This window comes from Rattus norvegicus, chromosome 3 (assembly GCF_036323735.1).
Source record: "Rattus norvegicus strain BN/NHsdMcwi chromosome 3, GRCr8, whole genome shotgun sequence".
In the NCBI taxonomy this organism is placed as follows: Eukaryota; Metazoa; Chordata; class Mammalia; order Rodentia; family Muridae; genus Rattus; species Rattus norvegicus.
The window spans coordinates 125,809,814-125,822,708 of NC_086021.1; the positions used below are offsets into that span (position 1 = coordinate 125,809,814).

General features: G+C 45.4%; 1 protein-coding gene across 1 annotated transcript in view; it reads left to right on the forward strand.

Moving 5' to 3' along the window:
• The first annotated feature begins 393 nt into the window (after positions 1–393).
• Eif2ak4 (eukaryotic translation initiation factor 2 alpha kinase 4) overlaps positions 394–12,895 on the forward strand; it is an 85,368-nt gene continuing 72,866 nt past the window's right edge. The window contains exons 1-2 of the mRNA NM_001105744.2: positions 394–629; positions 11,266–11,378. Of these exons, the coding sequence (NP_001099214.2) occupies positions 486–629; positions 11,266–11,378 (257 nt within the window). The 5' untranslated portion in view covers positions 394–485. The remainder of the gene's footprint in view (positions 630–11,265; positions 11,379–12,895) is intronic.

Below are 12,895 nucleotides of genomic sequence, written 5' to 3' on the forward strand. Positions count from 1 at the left end.
TTTCCAACGTGTGTTGGCAATTCCTGACTCGATTTCACCCCTCAGAAAGAAGACACAGCTGTCCCCTACTCTTGTTCTAATAGAAGTCTTCTAGTCTTGGGAAGTTGGGGCAAAACCCCGCCCACTGGCCTTCTCCTGAGTGGGCCAAAGGAGTCGGCCGTGGAGAACCCCGCCTCCAGACCCGCCTTCTGGCCTAGGCTACGCCCAAGGCCCACTCTCACCTGCTCAGAGCCACACCGCTAGGCCAGTCCTCAGCTCGAGGTCCCACCCACAGGCTCGTCTCGGGCTGGAGGTCCCGTTTTCAGAGCGCCTACGCAGAGCAGAGCCACACCCCCAGACCTGTCACCAGCTCGAGACCCCTCCCCCAGGCCCGACTCCGACTCGAGGCCCCGCCCCCAGCTCGGTCAAGGCGCGGGCCGGAGCTCCACCGCCCTCCGGAGAATCACCGCTACCTCGCCTAGGCCGCTGTGCCTGCCCGGGCCGCCATGGCTGGGGGCCGCGGGGCCGCAGGACGCGGCCCGGCTGAGCCGCAGGAGAGCTATTCACAGAGACAGGACCACGAGCTGCAGGCCCTGGAGGCGATTTACGGCTCGGACTTCCAGGATCTGCGGCCGGATGCGCGCGGACGGGTAGGAACGTGGTTGGTCTGGCCCGGCGTTCTCCAGTCTAGGGACCCAGCCAGACACCTCCAGACTGGGGCAGCCGCTTAGATTCTGCAGGCTTTTCATCTTGCAGTTCCACCACCCTCACTTTCTGCCTCTGCGCCGCCTCTGGTCTTGAGAAAAGCAGCACCAGGGCTCAATTCTTATTTCCCCCGGGTCTGCTCCTCTCTCTGCTCTGCTTCTTATAACCACTGACGTTCCCTAACCACTCTTCATCCTTCCAACAATTCTTCCCCACCTCGACTTGCCCAAGGCCTCGAGTGGGTTATGACCGCACATTCATAGTCAGTCATTGCTACTTTGTGCAGGGGATGCTTAGGGGGCGTGGACCCAGGCCCAGTGCTCTCAGCAAACAAACTCCCAGGTCACACTGTGTAAATCCTGTTTCCGGTGTGGAAGAACTTTCTGTACCTGCCCCTGAGACATTTGAGGAATAGGTATAGAACACGTTTATTGTCGCTGTAATGCAGTGCTTACCGAGTTGTTTTATTTAAAACATCACTTGCCCTTTTTTGTGTGGAAGTTAAGCTGGGGGCAATGACAGTTTCTCCCTATCTTTGAATAGTTTATCTGCCGAACTAAAACGTTCCTGAATAATCCCATTTTGGAAGTACTGCCTTCCTCCATCTGCCTCAACTCTGTAACTCGCAGGATCTGCCTTATCTCTGTATCTTCCATTTCTTTGTGGAATGGGCTTTCCTTAAGCTTTCAGGGCCAAGATACTCCCACTAATCCAATATATGTTTTAGTTTAACGATTTAGATGCCCGCCGGGAGCTTACTTTTCTAGGCCTTACTTTAAGAGTGTTTTGGTAACCTTACATACAGTTTATACATGCTCCTGTAAGATAACCTACAGGTCATCTGGCAACTTCTCTGTCTCCAGGGAACCAGGAAGTAGGGCCTAAGCCACCAGAATAGTGTTACAGAATGTGCAGGGGACCCAGGTAGAGAGAGCTAGCTGGCTTTTCTTTAGTTTTGTGTTCCCAAGGTGCATTCCATTTTCCAATGGAAGGAAAATCGTCGGCCACTTTTAGGTAATGATACTGATAATCCTGAGTTAACAACTGATTCCAGTAAGCCCAAGAATTTACAGCCGTGGCCTATATAACCAAGAGGACCAAACACAGGGCTACCGTAGAAGGCAGGTAGAGTTATTCAGTAGTAGGCTCTGGCTCTAGATCATAAGCAATGTTGCCAACACTTTCTTTCATAGGCCTCTCAGGCAAATAATTGATGCTCGGTCTAATGAGTCAGAGGTCGCTCTTTGAACACGCTCTCATTAGCACCCACCACTTGCCTTTCTTCAAGGAAAGGTTATTTGGTGCCACTCTCCTGAATCAGAATTCAGAAGTGCTCTTAGGCACAATCCTGGGTGTATGCTCCACCTTCCATTGCCTGTGGGGGTGTGTCCAAAGAGTAAACACAATGAAAAGGATGTATGAGTATGCAAACATCAGCTGAATGCAGGGAAGACAATTACCTCTTCTCATTCCAGGCCAAATTTCCTGCCAATAAAGTCAGATCTTTTTTTTTTTTTAACTTTTGGGGGACATAGATTAATTTTCAGTTTTGAAGCATCATTTATAGATAGTCAAACAGTTCAGAGTGTATATCAAAAATTAATTTACATATTTAAAAGTTTGGGCACCAGTCACTTAAGATATATTTTTATAATTCAAGGACATTAAAAAATACTACTTATTTCTCTTGTCTAGCTTTCTGTATCAGCCTTAGGAGGCATTGCAAGCCCCCCTCCTCCTGTCTCTGGGCCCACTGGTTGTGTATGGGTGCGTTTATCTCCTTAACCTTCATCAACATTGAACCGTCCATACTCTTCAGTCTGTCAGTAAATGAATGAAACCTGCCCATTCTGATTTGTATTTCTTTAGTTAGAAATCATGTCAACTACCTTTCTTTTTCTCTAAACTGTTCTTATTCGTTGATTTATTTTTCTACCCTCTGGTCTATTTTCTTACTCAATGGTAAAAAGGTAGATATATGTTAGGGAAATTAATATTTGTAGTAACATGAACCAAAAATTTCCTCCTAAATCAATCATAGACCTCTTTATGTAATTTATGCAGTTAAAATTTTTAACAGAATCAAAAGGAAGTAGTTGTTTTATGAAGCACCTGGGTATTTTATCTCCCTTATCCCACATCTAGAAAGTACTTCCCAGTCTCAGGTAGAGTGCTTGCCTACCACACCCTAGATTTGATTCTTCAGAACAAAGAAACAAAAGGGGTGGGGAGACCCTTCCCCCTCCAGTATTACCATAAAAAGGAGGAGGAGGAGGAGAAGGAGGGGGGGGAGGAAGGAGAAGGGAAGGGGAGGGGGAAGGAAAGAAAGAAAAGAAAAAAGATAATTGTCAGGTTTTTTTGTGTTCTTTTTTAAGATTTATATATTTTATGAGCACACTGTAGCTGTCTTCAGACACACCAGAAGAGGGTGTCAGATCCCATTACAGATGGTTGTGAGCCACCATGTGGTTGCTGGGAATTGAACTCAGGACCTCTGGAAGAGCAGTCAGTGCTTTTTAACAGAATCAAAAGGAAGTAGTTGTTTTATGAAGCACCTGGGTATTTTATCTCCCTTATCCCACATCTAGAAAGTACTTCCCAGTCTCAGGTAGAGTGCTTGCCTACCACACCCTAGATTTGATTCCAGCTCTCTAGCCCCAGATGTTTTTGTTTAATTATTTAAATTATTTGATTATTTCATGACACACAAGAGGTCTACCTGCCTCCGCCTCCTGAGTGCTGGGACTAAAGGCATGGGCCACCACACCCCGTAACTTCATTTTTTTAAAGCTTCCGTCAAATAAATGTGGAAGTGCCTTTTTCAAGAAGGTCAGATCATGTTCTCTATGTGCTGTCCATTCTCACAATTTGAGAATAGGTGAAGTTTCCACTTCTGCTGCCAATCTGAAGTGCTCCCTCACTACCCCAGGCTGCTGGTCCAGCCTGCTTACAGGTTGCTAAGCCTTCCATCCCAGTGCTTGGTATAAAGTTTTCCAAAGTTGATATTAGCCGTCCCCAAATGTATTTGCATCTATTCCTTGCCACTATCTCTTTAATTTTCAACAGTGTTATAACATTATTTTAAACTATTGTAGGTTCATAACAATCCTTGGTGTTTAACATTGTTGCCATTCACTGAATATTTCTGACCAGGGTTTCAATGTGAATGTTTAAATGGCCTTGCCTGATATCTTCTTCACTTCTTTCTGCTGCTGTAACATGCTACTACAGATTGGAAACTTTATAAAGCAAAAACAAAATAGAGTTTATTTCTTACAGTCCTGGAGCCTAGAAAATCTAAACTCAAGGAGTTAGACCTCGTGAGTGAGGGCCTTGCTGTAGCATAAATAGCAGAAGGCATGGCAGAGCAAAGGAGAGCATTCGTGTATACTCCTGTCCCTCTTTGTCAACTTATAAAGCCACTGATCTTATCACCCGGGTCCCTCTTCTAAATATCAGACCAGATTAGAGGAGATTAGTTTTCTAATACATGTACAATCTAATACATTGAAAGTATAGCAGCTGGGCCAGTCCTGTTCGAGTTTCTCTTAGAACAAATTCTGAATGTTGTGATGTTTGGTCAAAATGGAGCTGACGGCCATATTAAATTTTAAAGAATCCAATGTTTGTTTTTTAATTTGACAACAGGCAAATATTTAAAAAAAAAAAGAAGATAAACTTGGTGGCTGTACACAAAATATTCAGTTTTTAGAGATAGAGGAATGAGGGAAATAAATATTTAAGGCATTTTGTATAAATCTCGAGGAATGTTATCTAATTCCATTTTCTGAACACTAGTGTCTTTCTGGCTGTTACTGTCTTCATTTTCTTTCCTGATGTGTGTGTGTGTGCATGTGTGTGTGTGTGTGTGTGTGTGTGTGTGTGTGTGCATGTGTGCACGCGCACTCACAGGCACGTGTGCATACTTGTAGTATACCCCAATATACACTGAGTCCAGAAAAGGATATCAGGTTTCTTTCTCAGTTGCTTTCCACTTTTTTTTTGTTTGTTTTTCATTGAGGCGGGCTCTCTCACTGTACCTTAAGTTCACCATTTTGGCTAGGCTGCCTCCTAGGCTCCACTTACCTCTGCCCTCCAATGTCAGGATTATAGGCACACAAAGACATGTGGATATGTATGGCTTTTCTGTGGATCCTGGGAATTCACTCAGGTCTGCCTGATAATACAAGAGGCCCACCAAGCTGTCCTTCCAGTCCACTGTCTCCATTTTTTGGTCTGTACAGATTTACAAGCAGGCTGCCCAAATTATTTTCTTTCCCCCATGGCTCTATCCTGTTTCATATAGGCTACTTTCTTCTGAGTGCTATAAATCAGGAAGAGAAAACAAGAGGTAATGTTGAGTAAAGTTTCCCCTCAATGCAAGGAGGAGAGATAGCAGGAAACTAGGTAACAATTCTAGACCAGATACTTCAAACTGATTAGAGCATGTGCCTTTTCTCCTTAACAATTACAACAGATACATATGTATACACAGTAGCTATGGACCTGTAAGTGTACTTAGCAATTATTTGCACTGTGTTTGAGGGTCATTTGTGTAACAAGTTAATTTCCCAAACCTCATCCTCACTTTGGTGCCTGTTTTATAAACCAGTGAAATCTAATAATGGAACTGTCACCTCATACCTTTGAGTCTTGGAACCTGAAGATTTTCAGCTTCATGAAGTTAAAATCTTCAGCTTTTAAAGACATTAACCCTTCCATCTTGTATGTTTAACAAGCATAGACATGTATCTAAACCAGTTCATATCACTGGCCCTGAATGTTTAGGAGGAAGAGGTACCTGACAGAAGCTTTGTCAAGCAGCTTTTTTTTTTTTTTTTTTTTTCCGGAGCTGGGGACTGAACCCAGGGCCTTGAGCTTGCTAGGTAAGCGCTCTACTGCTGAGCTAAATCCCCAACCCCATCAAGCAGCTTTTTTAAAAGGAAAAAAAGATTGAGTCTGGAGAGATGGCTCAGTGGTTAAGAGCACCAACTGCTTTTCCCAGGTCCTGAGTTCAATTCCCAGCAACCACATGGTGGCTCACAACCATCTATAATGGGATCCGATGCCCTCTTCTGGTGGATCTGAAGACAGCAACAGTGTACTCATACATAAATAAATCTTTAAAAAAGAAGGAAAGGAAGGAAGGAAGGAAGGAAGGAAGGAAGGAAGGAAGGAAGGAAGGGAGGGAGGGAGAGAGGGAGGGAGGGAGGGAAGAAGGAAGGAAGGAAGGAAGGAAGGAAGGAAGGAAGGAAGGAAGGAAGGAAGGAAGACTTATCTTGGTACAGTGGCAAAGGTTTCTTTGTTGGCTTTTGCTTTGGGGTCTGTATTGTTAGTTAGAGTTCTCTAGATTAACAGAATTTATAGAATGAATTCTATCGATCTATCGATCATCTATCTACACAGAGAAGAGAGGTATTAGAATGACTTACAATCTGAGGTCCAGCTAGTGCAACAATGACTGCCTATGAACAGAAGGAGCAAGAAGCCCATAGTTGTTCTGTCCACAAGGCTGGATGTCTCAGCTGGTCTTCAGTATGCTGGATTCCTGAAGAAGTAGGCTTTAGTGTTAGTGAAGAAATGGACTTGCTAACAAGGGCTAGAGCAAGCAGGGAAAGGAAAAGAGCAAGCTCTCTTCTTCCGTGCCCTCCATGCCCTCTATATAGGCTGCCAGCCAAAGGCATGGTCCAGTTAGAAGTGGATCTTCCCACCTCAAAGATCTGAATGACTTCTCATTTCTAATGATTTCATTAAGAAAAAGCTCTCATAGGTGTGCCCAGTCATTTAGGTTTTAGTTAATCCCAGATGCTGTCAAGTTGACAACCAAGAGTAGCCATCACAGGGCCTTTGTCAAGTCAGTGGCCCATTGTGAGAATATGTATGTAGCAGAGGACCATTCAACATTGTCACATGGAGGAAGAGAAGGGAGACACACACACACACACACACACACACACACACACACACACACACACCTTACAACAGCTCTATCACCAGCCCCGCATATGACAGATCTTGATTCCCTTCATTTTCCAGAAGTTAATTCATTGGCTAAACCTAGCTGCAAAGCAGCCTGGGAGATGTATCCAACTAAACTGTCAGGGGTTCTGTTGCTCCGAAGTAAAGGGGAGACTGGATAATGAGGATAGCTAAGCTTTTCTGAGAAATACCCCAAAGTCTGTCATCTGTGAGGGAAATACTCAGGGGCCATTAAGTTCTGTCAGCCAAAACAAAGACCTTAAACATAGCCATTCAGCCTGTTGCTTCTGTGGCCTGTTCTTCCTTCCTTGGGCCACCCTCATTTGGAACTCACACTGTGACAAGCTGTTACATCTGAGCCACCATCACTGGGCTCTTGGGCTCCTGAAGTGGAAACCTTTATGCCAGGTGTCTCCTCACTTCAAATCATGTTCTATCCTCCTTTCTAAATAGTGCTTTTGGTGTTAGCTGCCCTGGCCCTTTTATCCCTGGTGGTTCTAACGCACTATGGCGTTACCTAGACTGTGAAACCTGCCTGGGCATCTATGGCTGCTCCAACCGAGGAGTATTTACTGGATAGGTTTCCAGCCCAGGGTTCTACATACCACTACCCTTCCATGATGCCCAGTGGTCCTGGGAGTGGCTATCAGAGGCCTCTTCTGTAGTTCTCAAGCCGTCCTTACATGGATTTATTTGCACTTCATTAAGTGTTCTCCATAGAGAAGAGTGTCTTAGTGTTGTATAGTTCTCCAGTGAGCTACTGCCTCCTGAAGCTTGCTTCCTCCTTCAACGACTCAAAGCATTTAGCCATGGACTTCCCAGACCCTTTCCCAAGGTTGTTAGTTACATCCAGATAGACTCATCTTCTGTGTGATAGAGAATGATCTGAGCATCTAGAGCCAGGCTCAGTCCAGGAGACCTGATGGCCCCAGTGTTCTTGGGAAAGTTCTGCATGTGCAGGGCTCTTCCACGTCTCGGGGACTCACTGGGACTTGTCTTTGCCCTCACTGTTGGCCTGGTTCCGGGGTAGTAATTCTGAGGAACTCAGAAAGGTCAGGATGACTTTTCACAAAGCAGACAAGACAAGTCAGTCCTTGGCTTGGGCATCATGAACGAGGACCCTGGCTGAGGTGCTCTGGCCACACAGGCATGTGCACTCGGGGGATGTGTAAAAACACCTCAGTAGCGCCCAGTCCAAAGCAACCTAGACAAATTCAAGTGAAAACTCTTTGAAGATGTTTTTATAACTGGAAAGTTTATTTTGTAAGATGCAGAAAAGTATGTTCTTAGAATTATGCATAGTGTGGGATCTGCAGTGTTCGCTGTAGCTGATTTTTCATGGGTAATGCAGTATGGATGTCAAACCCTTCTCCTTCCCACTCAGCAGATGGCCACAGGTATGCTGTCTGTGTCAGTCAGTACTCATGCAGCACTTAGGAAGACAACCGACAAGAAGGAATGTTGATCCCTTTCAGAGAGAACTTAGCCTGTGTGCCATCTTCCTGCTTCGGTGTTCCAGAAACTAGGACTGGAGCTGGGAGCCATTTCATGGCTCTCCTTTTGGTATTAAAATACTGTACCTGCCCAAGGAGGATAGCAGTGGATAAAGCATTGGGCATTGATCTTGAGGACCAAAACTTGGAATCCACAGGCATGGTGGTTGCCTGTGACCCCAATACCTGAGAGATGAGACAGGCTAGTTAGTTAGTCTAGCTGGAATTGGCAAGCTTTGGGTAAATCAAGGGTGATCAAGGAAGATACCCTGACATCAACCTCAGGCATCTCTTTGAAAATGCACACAATGCACATTCACCCATATGTACACATACACTCATACACACACATGCATGCACTCACCCCACACATGCTAAAAAATTCTGTATTCTGTATTGTTCTAAAGTACTATATATTGGAAGAAATAATTTCTTAACAGAATGTTCCTTGGTGATTGTAATGTCTTTCCAAACTTTATGTTCAGTGAGACAATAGTCTATAAAGATGTGGCTTGATATAGAAAGCATACGTAAAATTTGACTAGCTTTCTCTCCATGTGTCTATCTCTAAAATGGAGCTGAATAATCTTCTAATTTTGCCAGACCCTTGTCAGAAAATAAACAACAATAGTGTAGGTAAAGAGTGATTGATAGGACTTAGAGTAAGCTGGGAAGGTGGCTGTAGGAGGAGTGGCCTCAGCTAAAAGATTGGCTGTAGATTGGTGACTGTAGAAACTGTGTAGTGGGTACAAGGGTCTGCATATCATTATCTCTGCTTTCGTTTAACATTTTCCCTAATTAAAAACTTCAAAAAGAAAGTGAGGCTATTTGGGGCTGGCGGTTAAGAGTGCTTCCTGCTCTTCCAGAGGAAATGCTTCCCAGCTCAGGACTCCCTGTAACTACAGCTCCGAGGGGGCCCAGGCCCCTTCCTTTGGCTTCCTTAGGTACTGCCCACAGGTGGCATACATTCACAAAAGCACATGTAACACAAGCTACTTTTTGAAATAACAATGATAACTCTTTGAAACGGAGCTTTTAAGAAGAATGGTCATGGCATTAGATATCCATGTTGTTTCTGTCAACAAACTGACTCCTGTGCAGAATTCTCCTGGTGCATAGAGCCACGATGCTGGCCTGCTGTGGTGGAGAGTGGTTTCACCCCACCCTCTGGGCTCCTCTTAGGAAACCCCAGGCTCTCCTACTCACTGTCCCTCCTTTTTATTCCCTGAATGCTGACCACCCAGCTGCCTTGCTGTATCTGGAAACAGCATCCTCATAGGCTTTACCATCTTTCCTGTCCTTAAAACTGAACAAAAACCTCCCTTCCTTGATTTCACATCTCCATGCCTCTTAACCACTGCCAGCCCAGGCACCTCTGGCCATGTCCCCTGGCCCCTTCACATTCAACCTTGAAGGAGCTGTCTGGGTTTGCAGCGTCCACTTGCTCACCCAGCTGTCACTCCTCCGAGTACTCTCTGTGTTTGATGCCCACGACACTGACGGTCAAGGTCACTACATGGGTCCCCATGGCCCCAGCCATAAACTCTGCTCCATCCTTCGGTGCCTGAGGTGCCTGAGGGATCAACTGGGACAAGTTGATCCCTTTCCTTTGTCTCCTTCATCACCAGGTCCCTCTTCACTTGATCTCAAATCCATTTCCTCTTCCCCTTCCCACACTCCCTCCTTCCCCATGGGTGTCCAACACTAGCTGAATCACTCTAATAATTTTCTTGTTTGTTTGAAATTCACAGTACTGGGGATATAACCCAGGCCCTTAAGCATGCAGGGCAAATACTCTACCACCGAGCTACATCCCCAGCCCTGTCAGTTTTTTATTTCTGCTTCCAGACTTCCCCTTTCATTCCTTACTCAACAGCCAGAGTGGTCTTTAAGTATATGTTGTGTCGTCCCGTCACCCATCTTTAAAGCCTGCCAAGTCTGTCACATGTCTGACAAAGTCCGTGCAGCCCACTCACTTCTCAGCACCTGCCGGCCGTGGGCGCCCTGTGCACATAGGCCCCGGGCATACTGGCCTCCTTTTGGCCTTTGGGGGCTGCCATCTCTGCCCAGGACCGGCCTACTCACCTAAGCATTCCCCTGTGACCACATCTGAGCGTGTTCCCTTATGCCTCAAACGCACTAAGTGATCAAAGCAGGAATCCTGTTGAGGCAGGAGCTTGCTTCGTGTAAGTAGTAACAAAAAACTGCCCATTGTGACAACTGCAAGCTGCTCATATATAATTTTGGTGAGACCAGGCTGGGTCAGTTCTGTTCAGATTTCAATCTGAATACAGGATGAGAACATCCAATATCTGAAATATGAATTATAAAATACTACCCAAAGAAAGTTTTAAAAATCTACAACTGTCTCAAAGTCCAAAACCTCTACAATATGAAACACAGCCCCAGCATGTCGGGCAGGGAATGGTGGAGCTGTGTCCCCACCCATAAGGCCTCCCTCCTGTACCTGTTTTTTTTTTTTTTTTTTGTTTTTTTTGTTTTTTTTTTTTTTTGCCTCCACTCACCTGCCTTCAAGCCTGTATGTGCTGGCCAGGGCAGCTCAGTCTGGATTCTCCTCCAGCCTCCAGGCCAGCACTTAGCACTTAGCTAACCAGTTCCATTCCAAGAGGGGAAGCCCAGTGGTGTTTTTCTTCAATCTTTCGATGCCTTTGACAGGAAAGTGCGTTTCTTCTGACTTTTTTGCTTTTAAATCTGTGCTTTTGGAAACATGATATAACACCTCTGTAAACCGTAAGTACTTTCAAAACTGGGAATAGAACTTTTCAGCTAAGGCAATATCATCATCACCCTCATTTAGATTGTTTCTCCAGTGGTGGAGGTGGCCCAGTGCTTCTGAGCGCCGGCTTCTCTTCCAGAGGCTCGGAGTTTGATTCGCAGCTTACAGCTATCTGTGACTCCGGTTCCAGGGACCTGATGTCTTCTTCTGACTCCATAGGTGTGCAGAGACAGATGCAGGCAGAACACCCATACACATAATAATTGATCCTTCCATTGACTGGGATAGCGTCAAGCAGCTCTAACTTAGTGTGCAGGTACAGGTGAGGAGAAAAAAAAAAACCCACAGAGACGTGTTCTTTTTCTCTTTTAGGTGAGAGAGCCTCCTGAAATCAATTTAGTTCTGTACCCTCAGGGCCTGGCTGGTGAGGAAGTGTACGTGCAGGTGGAGCTGAGGGTCAAATGCCCACCGACATACCCGGATGTGTGAGTACCCTCCTCAGAAGCTTCAGTGTCACTTCACGGCTCTGTTTTGACAGCATGGAAACATTGCAGTTAGGAGTATTTCCTCTTTCCTTCCTCAGTCTGCCATGTAAAATCTCCTTTCCAATCACCTGTACCTCAGTAACACTGCATCAGCCTGGACCTTCTACAAAGCTGCCTTAAGTCTTCATATAGTTGTAGAGCGCTCACTGCCAATGCTAATATTCACTCATTGACCACCTTTTTGCTTTTCCCACTTTCATACTTATTTAATTCTTTGTAATGTAGAGAGAAGGAAGATCTATACATATAGGATACAGATGTGGCGAGCATTTAAAGTGCTTCCCTTATAGCCAGTGGAAATGAGATGACCTTCTGTCCTGCCAGGCCTGTTACTGTCTGGACTAAAGAAAGGAACTGAGCTACTGTTTTTCTCAGTGGATTAGCATAAGCCTGACCAGGTGGTACAGGGTTGTCCCCTATGCTCTGGGGCTGTCCCCAGTACTGCAGATGTTGACCATCGAGTTTATTTATCCCCACTATTACCGGGAGTGTTCTCTGGTAGGAGAGGCAACCACAAACTACACATAGTTGCAAACACCCAAGAAGGTGATATCACCACTGGTTATGAAGCTAGAGCAAAGCACGAGCCGTCAGGATCAGCAGCTCTTCTGGGACGCTGTCAGACAGCTCTAACTTAATGTGCAGGGACAGGCAAGGGGTCACGGGCAGAATGGTAAGTAAAGGAAATGCTGCTTTCCTCAGGGGATGGGACGTGGAGTTTGGATTTCAGAATGATGAAGAATCTCATGGGTTAAGTCTGAGCTTCCCACAGGGCTGAGAGAGAACATGCGTAGTCGCTTGTGGGAGGTTGACTCATGAGAAACGTAATTAAGTTTATAAATCAAATGAAGTTTTGTGCTTCATGATGTGGTATACATGTGTCTTTGCTGACGCTATGCTAGTACAGATGGCTTAGGTCAGGCTCACTTTCTCAGGAATGTTATTGCTTAAATGTCAGGTACAAGCCCCCGTGCTCTTGACTTACAAGTTATGGTTATAAACTTGGGGATTCCCACAACCTCCTTAGATTTGGTAATTTGCTAGAATGACTTACAGAACTCAAGACAAGCTGGTTTGTTGTAAAGGATTTGATCTAAAATAGCCAAAGAAGGCTGCATGGGCAGAGCAGAGGGAGGGCATGGGTCTGAATGTCCTCTCCAGGCCACCATCCTCAGCACTTCCGCGTGTTTGGCAGCTCACAGTGCCCTTGAACGCTGCTGTTGACGATGGGTGAGGTTTTGCTCTCTAGGCATGACCGAACAGTAATTAAGTCACTGACCACTGTGATTGAGCTAAGTGTCCAGCACCACCCTCCTCCTCAGGGGTCTGGGTTATGGTTGGAATGTGTCATCCTGTAGTCAAGGCTGGAGCTATCCATGACCACCTTCATCTCAGACTGTGCTGGCATACAAGCAAGCATTAACCTTTCCTCATAAACTCTGGTCTTGAAAGGGTTT